Genomic DNA, 19,224 nt, shown 5'->3' on the forward strand with positions numbered 1-19,224 from the left:
GGCCGCAGCGTGTGGGGCACAGAGCACCTGTCGGAGCCCACACGAGGTCCCCTGGAAAGGGCCCAACAGTTTGCTCAGGTCGTGGGGACCCCGTGGCGCTTGAGTCAACCCACTGCTCCCACGTGGCTCACTCTGAGCTTCACACACAAAGCTCAAAGTCACTCCAAGGAACATGAAAAAGCCAGCACCCAATAATGTAAAATTTGCGTCTGGGCGTCTAATCCAAAATGGCCCGGCACCCAAAGAAGTAAGAGAACACAGAGAATGCAGGGAAGCAACCAGAAATGACAGCGGGCGCAGGCAGGGCCCCTGCGGGGGAGGAGGCGCCCCGCAAGGCGGGCGCTGGAGGGCACGGCTACACAGCTCTCCCCCGAAAGCAGAGGGAGACGAACCAGGAATGAACTGAGCATCGGGGAGCTGACAGGTGCACACGTATCCAGAACGGACACAGAGGTAACTGGGCGCACGGGAGAGACATCTGAGCAAACGTGGCTGAGAGCCTGTCAAACGTGCTGAAACCCCAAGCGCCCGCAGCTCCGGGCAGTCCATCGCGGGCGCGGACGCACGCACCGCGAGCCTGCGCGGTGCGCACGTGCGCGGGGCGGGGCCGGGCCGGCGAGCGTGCGCGCTGTGGCAGCGCCGAGCCGGCCACGGACAGGTCCGTCGAGTGCGCAGGGCAGAGCCGCCGAGCATGCGCGGTATGGCCGTGCGCGGGGCCGCGCCGCAGAGCACGCGCGCCGTGGCCCCGAACTCGGCGCCTTGCGCGGGGCGGAGCGGGGCCGTTGAGCATGCGTGCCCGGTTGCTGGGCAACGGCGAGCGGCGCGGAGGCCGGGGGCGGGGGTCGGTGCCTGGCACAGGTGCCGCCCGAGCGAGCGGGGCGGGAGGGGCCGCGGGGACCCTGCCGGGCAGCCCAGGTCCTCGGTCCCCAGCACCGCGGGCTTCGTCGTGACCGCTCTCGGAAGGGCCCCCGAAGCGGGGACGGTGTCTGGACGCGGGGACGGCGCCCGTCCCTGGACGGGAGCCGCGCCCGAAGGTAGGGGGCTCCCAGGGAGCGTCGGAACCCGGGAGCGCCGCCCGCTCGGGGCAGGCTCGTCCAGACAGGGAACCCGCGGCTCAGCGCGGCAGCCGGCAGCGGGTGCCGCTGCCCAGTGCGTGCCCCTCGTTAGCGCACGGCCACTGCGACGGGGCGGCAACTAAGGGCTTGGGCGCCGGGGGGGGGGGTCAGTGCTGTTACCAGTTAGTGATGCCGTTGACCAAGAAAGAACATTCCCGTTAATGTTGGCTCTTCAGACGCGTCAGGATTAAGGTTCCGACCCCGCCACTGCTGCAGACCAGTGCTGTAATCTTGAAGGAATCACTAATCTCTGGATTTGGACTAAGTATCTGATGGGTCCCAAACCTGAACTGTAATGACACTACGGGACGTAGAAGGGGCAAAGGTTTCAAAAGCTCACAGTAGAGACCCTCAAGTGTAGATATAGCTGCGACTATTACCGAGTTCTTAGTGTGGTGTAAACTCTATTCTGCCAGGGGATAGGCGTTTTGAAAGTAGAAGATTCTGGAAGGGATCTACAGCATTTTAAATACCTTGTACCATTTCTGCAGTCTACAGTGTCCTGATGAAACACTGGACAGAAGCTTCTGTCGTGCACCTTGAGGCCAGAAGCGGAAGCAAGCACTACTCTCTAGTTTCTTAAAGCGGCTTCGCAGTCCCTGAGCCCTGGAGACCTCACAGCTCCAGGTTTCCACATCCCCACTTCTACCCTCTGCGCTAATTGAATGCAGGTGTTGATCCTTAGATACGCATTTTGGATTAATTCCTTTCTAGTCTTAAAATTAGGCCCCATTTCCTAGATTAATAACTTACTGTTTCTCCCCATTCTGTGTATTTTGGACCCTGTCTTCAGAAACTGTACCCTTGCCTAAAAACTGAAAGGACCAATTCAAATTCTTCCACCAGTTTCAGATGGAATTGAAGCAAAATAACCATTTACAGAGTATCTTCTGCATGAAAGGGCCCATTCGGATACTTTAGAAAGGTGACCTCATAAACATAACCCTGCAAGGAGCGTGACTACACCTGTTTCAAGGTGAGGCAGCTGGAAGTCAGATAGTCAGCAGGTCGCCAGCACACAGGTAGAGCAAGACTGGAAGGCAGGCTTGCCCCTGACATTCTGTCCCTCTATGTTCTGGACATACTGCAGGCAGCCAGTGCTCCCCATGCATCCCAGTATAGACATCGCTCCCTTTCCCTCCTAAATAATAACCGTATGCCGAGTTCCTGAGTGCCTTTGTCCTCTGGTACCTGTAGTGTGGTTTGTTCACTTCCCTCTTCTCTGTCCTGCAAATCCCAGTTTAAATGTTCTCTCTTTAAGAGGTATTTCACTTACTGGTCTGCCCGGGTGGCTCAGTTGGTTCAGCGTCTGCCTTCGACTCAGGTCATGATCACAGGGTCCTGGGATGGAGTCCTGCATTGGGCTCCTTGCTCAGCAAGTTGTCTGCTTCTCCCTCTCCCTCTGTGCACGCTCTCTCTCTCAAATAAATAAAATCTTAAAAAAAAAAAAAAGATTTCACTTACTATTCTCTGATCTTTTCAGTCTCAAATTTTGTCATACTTATGTATAATATTATATTGAGCGATGGACTGTTCTCATTCAAATTCATATGCTCCCTCCAGCTAACTGGAGATTCGAGGGCAGGGCCCCATCAGTCATGACTGGCTTGAATCCCGCCAGAATCACAGTGCGTAGCTTAGTGCTGTGCTCTGGTAGGCATTCCCATATCAATCAGACTCTCAAACATAACTTCCCTCTAGACTTTATAAGAGATGTTTACATACACTCTAACTTTGACTTTCTGTTGATTATGTTTTTACAGTGGAAGAATTAAAGGAATGTGATATGATGATATAACTTGATATACCCAAGTAGCAAGTTTGCCTGACTCAGCATGTCAAAAAACAAGGTACAGAATCTTGTTTTAAAACAAACACAGTTTTAAATGAAATCTTGCCATCTGCAATGACGTGGATGGAACTGGAGGGGATTATGCTAAGCAGAATAAGTCAATCAGAGAAAGTCAGTTATCATATGATTTCACTCATATGTGGAATTTAAGAAACAAAACAGGATCAGAGGGGAAGGGAGGGAAAAATAAAACAAGACGAAATCAGAGAGGGAGACAAACCGTAAGAGACTCTTAATCATAATAAATAAACAGGGTTGCTGGTGGGGAGGCGGGGTGGGGTAACTGGGTGATGGACATTAAGGAGGGCACATGATGTAATGAGCACTGAGTATTCTATAAGACCGATGGATCACTGACCTCCACCTCTGAAACTAATGACACATTATGTGCTAATTAATTGAATTTAAATTTAAGATTTTTTTAAAAATAAAACACTGTTTTACTCATGACTATAATTTAATCCAGCTGTTTGAAAGTATAAAAATATAGTTGCAAGTCTCGATCCAATGAGGAACTATCTGCCATAGTACCAACTACAAGCATGTCATAGGTGCCCAGCAGTTTTGTTCCGTGTTAAGTTTTCTCCAAAAAAGCACATACTTAAATGCAAGATTCCCTTTCATATTACAGAAGCAAGATTTTGCCTAGAGTCTAATTAATTGTAGTGAAACAGAATGTGTTCAGGCATGCACAGCTTTTATAGGTCCTAATGAATTAATTCATATTATATTTAAGACCTTAGTAATTAAATGAAAAGATAGTCCTATCACCAACATAAATGACGAGACTGGGCTTTCCCGCACTTATGTAACATGAGTCAAGCATTCTTCACTATTAGATTTGGTCTAGTATGCCACCTGGATTGAGTATTAAAGCCTAAGTTTTCTTCCAAATGATATATAACATAATGTTCCATAGATAAGGTTTTTTTCCTACTTTTTAGGGTCATTCATCTAAACAAGATAACTTAGCAGTCACTGCAGTTGCTTTACAAGATCACATTTTACATGATCTTCAACTTCGAAATCTTTCAATAGCAGAACATTCTAAGACAAAGGTACAAAAGAGAGAGAACAGATCCAAATCTCTAAAAAGAAATACAAAAGCAGTAATAGATACTGGACTTAAAAAAACTATACAAGGCCCTAGAGTGGAAGATCCAGAAAAAGAATATGTTCTTGATCCAAGACCACCACCATTAACTTTAGGTAAGTTAATCTTGTCATTCATATTTTGGCTCATTAGAGCTAAGGAATCTAGTTGAGATTAATAGTATAATTTTTTCTGGAACAGAAATGATTCTAACTTATAATCTTACAGAAAGAACGTATGTACTAAAGTTTAAAAATGATGATGAGGGCAATACGAGCAAGAAAACAAAGATAGTACTACATAGAATAAATAAAAATAGTAGAATACCGTCACTATCCACTAATCCACATGGTGGAAGTCAACCAGTCAGTCAGTAACGGAAAAGAAAGAGCTCTTTCTTACAGTAGAATGACAGCTAATAAATAGACAGGGGCCAGAAAGAGAAAAACCACCCCCCGGCCAACAGCACAGTAAGGACATGCATCGGAGGATGCTGAGGCAGGGTGGGCGCACGGCCTCACGGCGCCCACACACCACACCGGGAAGCAGGAAGCCCAGCCGCCCCCTGCTGGTGACACCGTGCCAGCGGCACCCTGACCACGTGACCCAAGTGCCGTCACCAAAGGGGCGCACGCCGACATGGCCCCGATCCCAGGCTCTGAGAAAGGCGCAGCATCCCCTCCAGGGTATTCTTGACAAAATGCATATCTGAATTTAATCACGAGGAAACATCAGACCCACCCAAATTGATGGACAGTCTACACACTTCCTGGCCAGTACTCTTCAAAAGTGTCAAGAAAAGCAAATGAAGAGAGAGAAGCTGCCCCAGATAATAAGACATGAAGGGGACATGACAACTGAGTGTTATGTGTAATCTGGGTCCAAAAAAAGGACTTCAGTGACACAAGAACGAAACCCAGTAAGGAATACAGATTAATTGGCAGTGTTAGATCAACGTTAATTTCCTCGTTTTGATCATTGAACTAGGGTTATGAAAATATTAACATTTGGGGAAACTGGGTAAAAGGCACATGAGGATTCTTTATACTGGCTTTACAACCTTTTGCAAGTCTCACATTATTTTAAACTGTAAATTTAGAAATAGAAAAGATTTTTAAACGATGCTGGGCATGGAAACTAGGTTTGTCTGGGGGCGTTGTGCCCTTGCGCAAGTGTGATGGATGGAGGAGGCGCCGGGAAGCCTGCGGACTCAGCTCCATGGTGTAGGGGGAGCAAGGCCAAGGGACAACTCATTACTTCATTACTACAGACAGTGATACTTGTATTCTAGGAAATGGCACAGCTCAAGAATGGGCAGAGGCTTGGAATGATGTTATACAGTCAGGTAGTGAATATCTTGGACATATATAATTTATGGAGATGATCAACTAGATGATCATCATAGTAAGTTTAGCAGGAAAGGTTTAAATTAGACATCAGGAAGGACTTCCCAATTTGGAAAATAAGTAAGGTTAAAAAGGAGAGTAAATGAGTTATTCTTCCAGTAGCTCTTTATAAAAAAGAAATTTTTTACTATTACAGGTTTTAGTTACCAATACGTGTTGAACCATATGCTCTTCATTATTATCTATACATCATATTGTACTTGGGTCTCGCTGATTTTCTGGAGTTTTTTATGTTCTCTACATATTAATTGATGTAGCCGCTGAGAAGATCTCTCAGTCTGGCACCGTCTTTGAATTTTATGTGTTATTTTATATTGAATAAAATGTTCATTCTGATTACTATTAAATCCATCAGTTTTTCTCTTTATTGTTTATGCTTTGGGTGATTCAAGAAATCCTTACCCATTCTGAGATCACAAAGATTTTCCCACATTTTCTTTATTTACCTTTACATTTTTGCCTTTCACATTTAGACCTCATCACAGTTTATTTTGCATATAGCACTGGCAAAATCAGTTGATATAAAAATTTACATTAGATTCTTCCCTCAAACAACTATCTACCTATCTTTTGCCTTTGCCAAGTTTTCCATGCTCATACAAGAGAGGGAGAAAGAGTCAGGATGTATGATTTGGAGTATGATCTGTTACTATGTCAGGATTTTACTGTTTTAATCCAAAATAGTTTTGTAATATGTCTTAATAACTGGCAGGAAAAGACCCAAAATTCATTCCCCAAAATCTCAGAAGTATATTCTTTCCATCCACTAAAATACAGTGGTGATCTTCTGATTTTATCTCTGTGGAGACATTCCTTCTGAAACCTTCCATTACTCTGCTCCCATATGTACCAGTTGTTCTGTGGGGCTGGTGCAGAGCCGTCAGCCTGGGATGTCTTCTCGGCATCACCTGTGGGCTGATTCCCTTCATTCTCTTGCATTGGATCCTCTGATGGCACAGCTTCTCCTTCTTAGTTTATACCCTCATTGGGGTGAAGCTGCTCCTCCAGCAGCTTCCTGGGAAAGAGTGCCTAAGAGATCAGTGGACAAGCTTACAGACACAAAGAAATCTTTATTCTCTCACAGTCCGTTGTTTGCTAATAAAGATTTTCAATATGGGAGTCCTTCTCAGAATTCTGAAAGGTTTGCCTTCTCATGTCTGTGTTGCTGGAGCTAAGTCCGATGTAATTCTGACTCCCGACCCTTTTGGAGACTTGTCTTTCTGTCTCTCTCACCAAACTTTGAGATCTGCTTTTCGTGCCTACACCTGTGACATTTCATGGCGGGATGTGGTGTGAATCCTTCGTTCTGGGCCCTCCTGGGGCCTCTCAAACTAGAAACTCACATCCTCTCCTGGGAAGTGTTTTAGGCTATTTTAAGATCTTTATTCTTGATTTTCTGTTCTCTTTATGGAAAAGAAAAGATGTCAGATGTCAGGCCTCCTAGACTGGTCCTTTAGTTTTCATATCTTCCGTCTTCTACTTTATCTCATCTTCCTACTTTCTACGGGATTACTGTAACTTCCTCTTCCAGTCTTTGAGTTGACTATAAGATTTTGATTTTGAAGAGCTCTTTTTTGAACGTTCCTGATACAGCTTCCTGTTCTTGTTTTGTAGACATAACACTTCACTTTCTATCCAAAGGAAGCCCACAGGGTGACACTTCACCCATTCCCTCATTTGGAGGTGGTTTGGGGGTGGACGCTGGTGCTCATTGCCCCTGCCAGCACTGTGCCCCAGCTGCAGCAGCTCCCACTGGGACGCGAGCTCCATGTTTGATCCCGAGGGGACACACGGTGAGCTCTCAAATATTGCTGAGGTAAGGAATTGGTCCTGACAATAATTATACACCCTAAGAATTTTTAGCAAGGGAAGAACCTGATTGATACGCATTCTGTGAAGGTCACTGGCAGCAAAAAAAAAAAAGAAAGAGAAAGAGCTAAACTGGAAGAAGACAACACTGAAGACTGAAAGATAAATTTGGTGAAAAGTGAGGACATTTGGCCAATACATGTGAAAACCTAGTATTCTTCAACTTTTCTTCCTAAAAATTGGATAGCAGTCCTGCCTACTATAGAGAATATTGTGAACATGAAATAGGGGAAGGCAATTCTTCATAAATAAAAGCGTAAACACAAATGGAAGGTATTATTACTGTTGACGTCTATGCACCATGGAAGAGCAGTATTCCACATATGGTGGAAGTATGTGGTATGTTTTGCTTTCAGATTTGTTTACAAAATAATGTCATTAAACTATATATGAGTACTATACCCTAAATATATTGCAACTTCTATTTCGTATTGTTTTAACTGTAGCACAGAAGCTGGGCCTGTTTGAACCTCCCCCACCGCCACTATCCTCAGATGAATGGGAAAATGTAAAACAAAGATCCATCCGGCAAGGGGACTCTGTGCAGCCATGCCCAATATGCAAAGAAGAATTTGAACTTCGCCCCCAGGTGTGTAGCCTGAAGATCAGATAAGCTGGCTTGGGGACTAGACTGAGCTGGAGCCTAAGATCCCAGGCTTCATTTTTCTAGTTTCTTCCGCCTACGTGACCTCAAATACCTTTATAGTTTCTTTTCCATTAATTAAAGTGTGTGTGTGAGAAAGAGCTAAACACCCTTATTAAACAGTTTTGTTTATTTACTGAATGATATTCTCAAGTACAAAGTTCATACAAAAGGAATGCTCCCATTCCACTGGCTGGAAATAGCTGAGGAGCAACTGGAGATGCTGCTAGAAGGAGCCCAGTGCAGGAAGAATGAAAGCAAATGGAAATTTTAAGTGTTTTATGAATTGAAATCATAAAAGAAAAGAAAAACTAGGCTTGAATATCCAAAGAATTTATGTAAGAATCTTTTAAGAAAAATCTTTTAATAATCTTTATTCACGAAACTTTACCACATAAGGTTGATGATATGCAGTCAATCTGGGTCATAGGTTTTTCTGTACATAGTATGTCTGCCTAATCTACTGTAATCTTCTGACAGTTAGGGACGCTTCCACTGCTAGAATTTTGTTTTGTTTTATGCTAGTGGCCACTGTACAACAGTTTCCCATGTGTGCAGCATTGTGCTTCCTACAGAGCAGGCACTCAGACGTTTGCTGGAAAAATACAGCAAATAGAGTCAAAGCAGGCCTAAAATTCATAGCCTGGGAACCTCGGGCTTTACTCGCTACCTGGCACTTAACTCTCAAACTTAATTTGTTTTAATGAGTTTCATCATTAACAAGTTAGTTCACAGTCATAAAACGTTTGTTCTTCACTAATTTGAATTCACAAGTTATTTTAAACACACTTATTGTATTCCAGTTCTCTATCAAGACCTAATCTTACGCATATGAAAGCTGGGTATTTTGGAAAAATTTTAGCCCTTAAACCGCAAAATTATCATCCAGGATAATTTAGTATTTTAGTGTAGCAAGAGTTAATAGAACCACAAGGAGTCTTTCTGGCCCAGCAACCTCTTTTTTAATTATGCTATAAATATTTAGCCTGTTGTATGAAGAATGAAAACTTACACTGAATATCTTAAGTGGGGCAGCAGGGGAATCAGGACGCATCACGCCCACCATTTCTTCCATTCTGTTTTTTATAAATTTCTCACTAAATTCTTATTTTTGTTTGGTTAGTAGATATAGACGCTTGTGTTTATTTTGCATTTTTAGTTAGTTATTGTCCTCGTGTTTAGGTTTTTCCTTCGTTAAACACAATAGTTGGCATTTCCCCATCATTTAATTATTTCAGAGGACTTCAGTAATTCTTGTGCATCGCTGATGGAGGCATTATACCCATTTAACAGATGAGGAAATAAGTCAGTTGATCCGCAGCAGGGTGACTCAGGAAGTGTTCTCAAGGTCAGCTGGAGTCTAATCCCAACTTCTAGGACATTTTTAATGTATTTACCACCACTTAATCATTTGTTTTTATCTCAGAGAATGTTTGCCTTAAATAACAAACATTTATGGACATTTAAAAGTATATTTTAAATACATGGAAGGACAGTGTTATTCAGTACAGATCATCAAATATCTGTTGATAAAACACTCAAAGATTATTCTATAATGCCTGAGGGGTTAAGATGGAGGAAGAGGAGGGGGTCCCCAAGATCACCTTGTACCTTGAACACAGCTAGATAACTATCAAACCATTCTGAACACCCAAGAAATTAATCTGAGGACTGCGAGAACAAAACCAAAAGTCTGTAAGTAGAAAAGCAACCACCTTTTGGAAGGTAGAAGTGCAGAGAGTTGATCTGGGAGAGATACAACTGTGGGTACTGCAGCGGGGAAGGAGCCATGTTTATGGGACTACCGCAAGGTATTATACACAGAGAGTGCAAAATCTCAAGTTTTAGGAGTCTGCCACCGCCGGGGTCACGCCTGGCTTAAATGTGCTCAGGTGCTAAGCAGGGCGGACCCAGGAGTGGATGTAGGGTGGTCTGAGGATCAGACCAGGGTGCAAGAAGAACGGGTGGCATCAACATGCTTCACTCTTTCCAGGCATAGGAGCTGGGACTCTGGTTGCAGGCAGTGAGCCTGGGCGCCGGCTCTCTGCTCCACTTCGCCATAAGCTCTGAACTGCTCTGTGGTCCTGCAACCACTTTCCTGGCATGGTCCAGGCAAATGGCAAAAGCAAGGGAGACCCCCCGCCCCCGGAGGAACAGTGTGGGTCCAAAGCCACAGGAATCCCTAGAATTTGTGGAGTTGTAAAACCCAGTCCCGCCTGGGATAAAAAAGCTCAGACACAGTCAGGGTGAAGGCAGGGATCTGAGGGAATCTGGGAACACAAGAGGGGTGACTGATTGCCCTTCTGTGAAGGGCACAGTGGCTCAGTGAAGAGTGAGGGGGAGCCAGGAACTTTAAGCTCCAAGGCTAGAGAGCAGGGCGCCGCCATATTCATCCTACCCAGGGAGCAAAACAGCGCCACCTAGTGGAGACTAGCGCTGCTTACAGGAAGCCCCGCCCCCCCCCCCCCCCCGCACCCTGCAGGTGCATTCCCACTAGAGCCTTCCATCTGAGAATAGCGCAACAAGCCCCTCCCCCAGAAGGCCAGCACAAACATCTTGCAGGTAGCAAGTCTACTGATCATAGAGTACTGCAAAGCTTAATTAAGCTCTAAGGAAAATAGAATTTAGCTTCCTTTTTATTTTTTTTATTTTTTTCTCTTATTTTTCAATTCTTTTTTATTATCTTTTTAAATTTTTATGTATATATTTTATATATAGATTTTTTTTTAGGTCTAGCTTCTTTTAACAAGTAGACCAAAACACACATAGGATCCAGTTGTGTTTTTCTTTTTTTCTGCACAAAATGATAAGATGGAGGAATTCACCCCAAAAGAAAGAACAGGAAGTAGAACTGATGGCCAGTGATTTTTTTCCTCAAATTTTTATTTAAATTCTAGTTAGTTAACATACAGTGAAATATTGGTTTCAGGAGTAGAATTTAGTGATTCATCATTTACATATAACACCCAGTGCTCAATATGACAAGAGCCCTCCTTAATGCCCATCCCCCATTTAGCCCATCCCCCACCCACATCCCTCCATCAACCCTCAGTTTGTGCTCTATCTTTAAACATCTCTTACGGTTTGTTTCCCTCTCTCTTTTTTTCCTTCCCCCTCCCATATGTTCACCTGTATTCTTTCTTAAATTCCACATATGAGTGAAATCATATGGTATTTGTCTTTCTCTGACTTTTTTCACTTTGTGTAATACATTCTAACTCCATCCACGTCATGGCGAATGGCAAGACTTCATTCTTTTTGATGGCTGAGTAATATTCCTTCGTGTATATATACCACATCTTCTTTATCCATTCATCAGTCAGTGGATATTTTGGGCTCTTCCCATAGTTTGGCTATTGTTGATAATACAGCCAGGGATTTAATCAATACAGATATAAGTAAGATGTCTAACTATAATTTAAAACAACAATTATAAGGATACTAGTTGGGCTTGAAAAAAGCATAGAAGACTCTAGGGAATCCCTTACTGCAGAGATATAAGAACTAAAATCTAGTCAGGATGAAATGTAAAATGCTATAACTGAGAGGCAAACCCAAATGGATGTCATAAAATGAGGATGGATGAAGTAGAGGAACAAATCAGTGATATAGAAGATAAAATTATGGAAAATAAGCTGAAAAGAAAATGGATCACCAAGATAGACTTAAGGAACTTAGAGACTTCTTAAAATGCAAAAACACTCATATCATAGGAGACCCAGAACAATGAAGAGAGAGATAAAGGGGCAGAAGGGTTATGTGAGCAAATTACAGATGAAAACTTCCCTAATCTGGGGAAGGACACAGACATCAAAATCCAAGAAGCACAGAGAACTCCCATCAAATTCAACAAAAGCTGGCCATCACCAAGGCATATCATAATCTAAATCACAAAATACACAGACAAGGAAACAATCCTGAAGGCAGCAAGGGGGGAAAAGTCCTCAACCTGTAAGGGAAGACAGATTAGGTTCGCAGCACATCTGTCCACAGAAACTTGGCAGGCCAGAAAGGAGTGGAAAAAAATATTCAACATGCTGAATGGGAAAAATATGCAGCCAAGATACTCTGCCCAGCAAGGCTCTCATTCAAAATGGAAGGAGAGACAAAGAGTTTCCCAAACAAAAACTAAAGGAATTTGTGACCATTGACCAGTCCTGCAAGAAATATTAAGTGGGACTCTTTGGGGGGAGAAAAGACCAGAGGATGTCACCAGAAACACCAACTCTACAGGTAACACAATGGCAATAAATTCCTATCTTTCAATAATCACTCTGAATGTAAATGGACTAAATACTCCAATCAAAAGCTACAGGGTATCAGAACAGATAAAAAAAAAACAAGATCCATCTATATGCTGCCTATAAGAGACTCATTTTAGACCTGCAGATTAAAAGTGAGGGGAAAGAGAATCATCTATCATGCTAATGGATATCAAAAGAAAACCAGAGTAGCCATACTTATATCAGACAAAGTAACTTCTTTATTTATTCATTCATTCACTTATTTACTTATTTGAGACAGAGAGAGTGTGTGTGCACAAGCAGGGGGGTGGGGGGCCAGGGGGAGAGGGAAAAGCAGACTCCTCGCTGAGCAGGGAGCCTGACTTGGGGCTCGATCCCAGGACCCTGAGATCATGAACTGAGCCAAAGGCAGATGTTTCACTGACTAAGCCACCCCAAACAAACTAAGTTTTAAAATGAAGACCATGGGCGCCTGGGTGGCTCAGTTGGTTAAGCAACTGCCTTCGGCTCAGGTCATGATCCTGGAGTCCCGGGATCGAGTCCCACATCGGGCTCCCTGCTCAGCAGGGAGTCTGCTTCTCCCTCTGACACTCTTCCCTCTCGTGCTCTCTGGCTCTCATTCTCTCTCTCTCAAATAAATACATAAAATCTTAAAAATAAAATTAAATAAAATGAAGACCATAACAAGAGATGAAGAAGAGCATTATATCATAATTAAGGGGTCTACCCATCAAGATCTAACAATGGTAAATATTTATGCCCCCAACTTAGGAGCACCCAAATATATAAATCAGTTGATAATAAACTTAAAGAGGGGCACCTGCGTGGCTCAGTTGGTTAGGCATCCAACTCTTGATTTCGGTTCAGGTCATGATCTCAGGATCATGAGATTGAGCCCCACGTCAGGCTCCACGCTGAGCCTGCTTAGGATTCTCTCTCTCCCTCTCCCTCTGCCCTTCTCTGCCCCGCTCGTACACACTCTCTTGTAAATAATAATAATAATAATAAACACAAACTCATTGATAATAACATAAGAGTAGGCAACTTTAACACCCCACTTACAGCAATGGACAGATCATCTAAGCAGACAAACCACAAGGAAACAATGGCTTTGAATGACACACTAGATCAGATGGACTTAAAAGATATATTCAAAACATTTCATCATAAAGCAGCAGAATACACATTCTTTTCAAGTGCACATGGAACATTCTCCAGAATAGATCACATACTGGGTCACAAATCAGCCTTCAACAAGTACAAAAAGATCGAGATCATACCATGCATATTTTCAGACCAGAACACTATGAAACTTGAAGTCAACCACAAGAAAAAATTTGGAAAGACCACAAATACATGGAAGCTAAAGAATATCCCACTGAAGAATGAATGAGTTAACCAGGAAATTAAAGAAATTTAAAAAGTACATAGAAGCAAATGAAAATGAAAACACTACAGTCCAAAACCTTTGGGATGTAGCAAAGGCAGTCCTAAGAGGGAGGTATACTGCAATACAGGTCTACCTCAAGAAGCAAGAATTATTGGCACTTCATCAAGATAAAAAGCTTCTTTCTACACAGTGAAGGAAAAATCAACAAAACTAAAAGCCTACAGAATGGGAGAAGATATTTGCAAACAATATATGGGATAAAAGGTTAGTATCCAAAATCTATGAAGAACTTAGCAAACTTAACACCCAAAAACCAAATAATCCAGTCAAGAAATGGGCAGAAGACATGAACAGACATTTCTCCAAAGAAGACATACAAATGGCCAACAGACACATGAAAAAGTGCTCCACATCACTCAACATCAGGGAAACAAATCAAAACCACAATGAGATACCACCTCACACCTGTGAGAATGGCTAAAATTAACATAAGAAACAACAGGTGTTAGAGAGGATATGGAGAAAGGGGAACCCTCTTGCACTGTTGGTGGGAATGCAAACTGGTGCAGCCACTCTGGAAAACAGTATGGAGTTTCCTCAAAAGAGTTAAAAATAGAACTACCCTATGACCCAACAATTGCTCTACTAGGTATTTATCCAAAGGATACAAAAACACAGATTTGAAGGGGTACAAGCACCCCAATGTTTATAGCAGCATTATCAACAATAGCCAAACTATGGAGAGAGCCCAAATGCCCATCAACTGATGAATGGATAAAGAAAATGTACACACACACACACACACACATACACAGAGTATTACTCAGTTATCAAAAAGAATGAAATCTTGCCATTCACAATGACGTGGATAGAGCTAGACTGTATTATGCTAGTCAGAGAAAGACAAATACCATATGATCTCACTTCTATGTGGACTTTAAGAAAGAAAACAGATGAACATATGGGAAGGGGAGTAAGGGAAAGAGGGAAATAAACCATAAAAGATTCTTAACAATAGAGAACAAACTGAAGGTTGATGGAGGGAGGTGGGTGGGGGGATGGGATAGATGGATGAAGGGTATTAAGGAGGGCACTTTTTGTGATGAGCACTGGGTGTTGTATGTAAGTGATAAATCCCTGAATATAGCACTGTAAACTAAGTAAAATTTAAATTAAAAAAAAAGAAGAAGAAAAATCTCAAATACACAACCTAACCCTACACCTAAAGGAGCTAGAAAAGGAACAGCAAATAAAGCCTATAACCAGCAGAAGAAGAAAAATAATAAAGATCAGAGCAGAAATAAATGATTTTAGAAACAAACAGCAGACCAATGAAACTAAGAGCTGGTTTTTGAAAGAATTAATAAAACTAAATATTGCCCCCCAGCCAGATTTATCAAAAAGAAAGAGAAAGGCCCCAAATAAACAAAATCATAAATGAAAGAGGAGAGATCACAACCAACACCACAGAAATACAAATAATCCTAAGAGAATATTATGAAAAATTATATGCCAAAAACACTGGGCAATCTGAAAGAAACGAACAAATCCCTAGACACCTACAAACTACCAAAACCGAAACAGGAAGAAATAGAAAATTTAAACAGACTCGGGGTGCCTGGGTGCCTCAGTCGTTAAGCATCTGCGTTCGGCTTGGGTCATGATCCCAGGGTCCTGGGATCGAGCCCCGCATCAGGCTTCCTGCTCCGCGGGAAGCCTGCTTCTCCCTCTACCACTCCCCCTGCTTGTGTTCCCTCTCTCACTGTGTCTCTCTCTGTCAAATAGATAAACAAAATCTTTAAAAAAAAAAAAAAGAAAAGAAAATTTAATCAGACTCATAACCAGCAAAGAATTGAATCAATAATCAAAAATCTCCCAACAAACAAAAATCCAGGGCCAGATGGCTTCCCAGGGGAATTCTACCAAACATTTAAAGAAGAATTAATACCTGTTCTTCTCAAATTGTTCCAAAAAATAGAAATGGAAGGAAAACTTCCAAACTCATTCTATGAGGCCAGCATTACCTTGATTCTAAAATCAAAGACCCTACCAAAAAAGGAGAATTACAGTCCAATATCCCTGATGAACATGGATGCAAAAATTCTCTACAAGATACTAGCAAATCAGATCCAATAGCTCATTAAAAGGATTATTCACCACAATCAAGTGGGATTTATTCCTGGGCTGCAGGGCTGGTTCTATATAGGCAAATCATTCAACATGATCACCACATTAATAAAGGATAAGAACCCTATGATACTCTCAATAGATGCAGAGAGAGCATTTGACAAAATACAGCATCAATTCTTGATAAAAAAAAAAAAACCTCAACAAAATAGGGATAGATAGAACATACCTCAACATCATAAAGGTCATAAACAAAAGACCCACAGCTAAATCATCCTCAGTGGGGAAAACTGAGAGCTTTTCCTCTATAATCAGGAATAAGACAAGGATGTTCACTCTCATCACTGCTATTTAACACAGTACTGGAAGTCTTAGCCTCAGCAATCAGACAACGAAAAGAAATAAAAGGCATCAAATCATCAAGGATTTGGATACAACATGATACTCTATATAGAAAATCCAAAAGACTTCACCAAAAAAAATGCTAGAACTAATACATGAATTCAGCAAAGTCACAGGATATGAAATCAACATACAGAAATCATTGCATTTCTATACACCAATATCGAAGCAACAGAAAAAGAAATCAAGGAACTGATCCCATTTACAATTACACCAAAAACCATAAGATACCTAGGAATAAACCTAACCAAAAAGGTAAATGATCTGTACTCTGAAAACCATAGCACACTTATGAAAGAAACTGAGGAAGACACAAAGAAATGGGAAAGCATTGCATACTCATGGATTGGAAGAACAAATAAAATGTCTATGCTACCCAAAGCAATCTACACATTTAATGCAATCCCTATCAAAATACCACCAGCATTTTTTACAGAACTAGAACAGACAATGGGAAACAAACCATTAAGAGACTCTTCAAGACAGAGAACACACTGAGGGTTGCTGGATGGAGGAGGGTGGGGGATGGGCTACATGGGGGATGGGTATTAGGGAAGGCTCTTGTGATGAGCACTGGGTGTTGTATGTAAGTGATGAATCACTGAATTCTACTCCTGAAACCAACATTGCACTGCATGTTCACTAACTAGAATTTAAATAAAAATCTGAAGAAATAAAAAGAATGGGGACTTGAGCACACAAAAGGCTGCTATTAGACTAAATGGTGATAATTTAAAAGGACCCATATTACTGAGGTTTTCCAGTTTAGGCTTATTGGCAGTAAGTTTCAAGTGAAGGTTTTATAACTTTGTGAGTTCTGTTTATTGCAATACTTCTTGCATTTGTCCTATTTAAGAGGAAAGAGTAGAGTGGGGGGGGGGTCACATTAAAAATGGGAAAATGTTACCAAGATCAGGTGGCCCAAGTGTCTGAGACCAGTCGTCCCGGGGAGTCTTGGTCCCACACACTTGAGAGAAGAGAAGCGCGGCCCCCTCGCCAGGCTCCCTCCAGGCTTGTAGCTCACTCCTGCTGGTGTCCTGCTATCATCCCCGGGCTCTCCTTCCGGAAGAACCACCCACCTTCCTCCTTCTCCTACAGCCCAGAGTATCACTGTGTGTTGGGGACTCTGGGTCACAGAGAGGTGACATTTTCTTGTGAGCATACTTTCCCCACATTTAAGAAGGAAAAGGTGATTCCTATGTCTCCAGGATTTATTTCTGAAACTCTGTTTCAATTTACGCATGTCACAGTTAATAAGTGTGATGCTAAGCAATTCAGGAGTGCAGCTCAGTTGAACAAAGCCCTACCCTCTGCCTCTCCTTTCCCTACAACCCCGGTGTGGGCTGGGCCCTCCCCTCACCACTCCAGCTTGCATCCTTTCTCTTCTACCCAGGAAACAAAGCTATTTCACAAGTTGTAAATATACGCTAATTTTAATGGCTTACTAGCAAACATCATGTGTTTGATGTTTCAGATTGTTGTTAGCTTAGTTTTTCTTGTTGAATTATATACATGTGCTGTGCTCAACTTAAACATTAGAAATATCAAGGTTATTAATCTGCTTTTTTAACTTTTCAAAGAAACAACACAGCCTTTTAAGCATTCAGAATTTTTCTTTTAATTAATGCATTTATGCTGCTGTTCTTTTAACAACTAATTTAAACTTCAAACATTTTTTTGTCTTCTCGTGCACAGGTGCTGCTTTCATGTTCACATGTGTTTCACAGAGTGAGTGACTACTTCTTCCCCCCCCCCCGCCCAAAGTGTGCAGCGCATCAGCCTCATAGCTCTTACTCATTTAAAGTCTCCTAAGAAGAACCACTTATTTTATCCATAATCACCACTTAGTTAGAAATCTGACTTGAGGCTACGGTACAATTCATCCTGTTTTGAAGATCACGAATTTTATGTGACAAAAGAACCACAACTGTTTGTATAACACAGTGCTGTTAGTAATGTTCATCAAAGTGAGTGACAGCTGGCTTCCTATGATTTGACTGCATGGTAGCCTTCTACACTGGGATCATCTACCTTGACACAAGTGGTTTTCACAAGTTTTTGATGTATCTGCCTGTACGTTCTTGTAAAATTTCATTTTTGGAACAAGTTTCATGAGGAAGGTGTTAACATCTGATGAAACTTCTTCCCTTTATAATCTAAATTGGACTGTCTCATAATGATGAGAGAAAAGAATACTATAATTACATTAGAAGTAAAAATGTTATTTATAAGTAATTGCTTATAAAATTTTAAGTGAAATGTTTTTCTTCAGGCATGCCTCCAGGCTTTTGAGAAGTTCACAAATAAAAAAACCTGCCCTCTCTGCAGAAAGAACCAGTATCAAACCAGAGTGATTCACGACGGAGCCCGGCTATTCAAAATAAAGTGTGCAACAAGGTAGGAAGTGTCCCCCTCGCCCGCAGACACTCTGCGGCAGCGCCAGCTGATGACTCATTTTAAAGGAAGGAGGGATTTTGCCTCCCTCCTTGGCCACTGCCTCCCCAGGGTCTTACCCTGTCTTGAAATACCTGTTAAGGCCATTCTAAGTGAGTCATTTCAAACATCTGTGTTCTAGGGTCCAAGCCTGCTGGAGGGCACACGTGGTCAGAAAGTGGTACCAAGACCTGAGGAGAAAGGTTCCTCCCACAGATGCCAAGTTGAGGCGAAAATTCTTTGAAGAAAAGGTAGGTCAAGATCCTTGATTCTCTAATAGTATGCGCCCACCAGTGATTTACTGGGCTCAGGGAGGCCTGCAAAGTCAGTGAAGCCCAAAGACCCCCGCCTCATTCGTAGGCTTTTTACAAATGTTTGGGATGCTGCTAAAAACCCCATTCAACATAAACTGGCTTTCCAACCCAGGCGGTAAAATACTTCTAGATTTTCTTTTGTAGTTAAATCATAAAATTCATAAAATTGGAAGAAGTTTAAATTCAAAACAACTTTGGTTTAGCCATTTCGTGACACTTGCTTAAATAATCTCTTCAGATAAAGGAATGGATAAAGCTTAAGTTTTTCACATCCCCTGAACTGCATGTTAAAAAAATTTTCATTTAAAAATAAAGCTCCCACTGTGCTACAGTTTT

At 42.1% G+C, this 19,224-nt stretch overlaps 1 protein-coding gene across 4 annotated transcripts in view; it reads left to right on the top strand.

Annotated features, from left to right (window-relative positions):
- The first annotated feature begins 817 nt into the window (after window positions 1-817).
- RNF32 (ring finger protein 32) overlaps window positions 818-19,224 on the top strand; it is a 49,927-nt gene continuing 31,520 nt past the window's right edge. The window contains exons 1-7 of one of the 4 annotated variants that reach the window (XM_027572946.2): window positions 818-1,034; window positions 2,879-2,965; window positions 3,912-4,176; window positions 7,782-7,924; window positions 17,837-17,869; window positions 18,414-18,538; window positions 18,717-18,825. In XM_027572946.2, the coding sequence (XP_027428747.1) occupies window positions 2,951-2,965; window positions 3,912-4,176; window positions 7,782-7,924; window positions 17,837-17,869; window positions 18,414-18,538; window positions 18,717-18,825 (690 nt within the window). In that variant the 5' untranslated portion in view covers window positions 818-1,034; window positions 2,879-2,950. Of the gene's footprint in view, window positions 1,035-1,228; window positions 1,381-2,878; window positions 2,966-3,911; window positions 4,177-7,080; window positions 7,675-7,781; window positions 7,925-17,836; window positions 17,870-18,413; window positions 18,539-18,716; window positions 18,826-19,224 lie in introns of those variants that run through there. The other 3 variants (XM_027572947.2, XM_027572948.2, XM_035723170.1) reach the window with 3 other exon arrangements.

Source organism: Zalophus californianus, chromosome 12 (genome assembly GCF_009762305.2).
Source record: "Zalophus californianus isolate mZalCal1 chromosome 12, mZalCal1.pri.v2, whole genome shotgun sequence".
Classification (NCBI taxonomy): Eukaryota; Metazoa; Chordata; class Mammalia; order Carnivora; family Otariidae; genus Zalophus; species Zalophus californianus.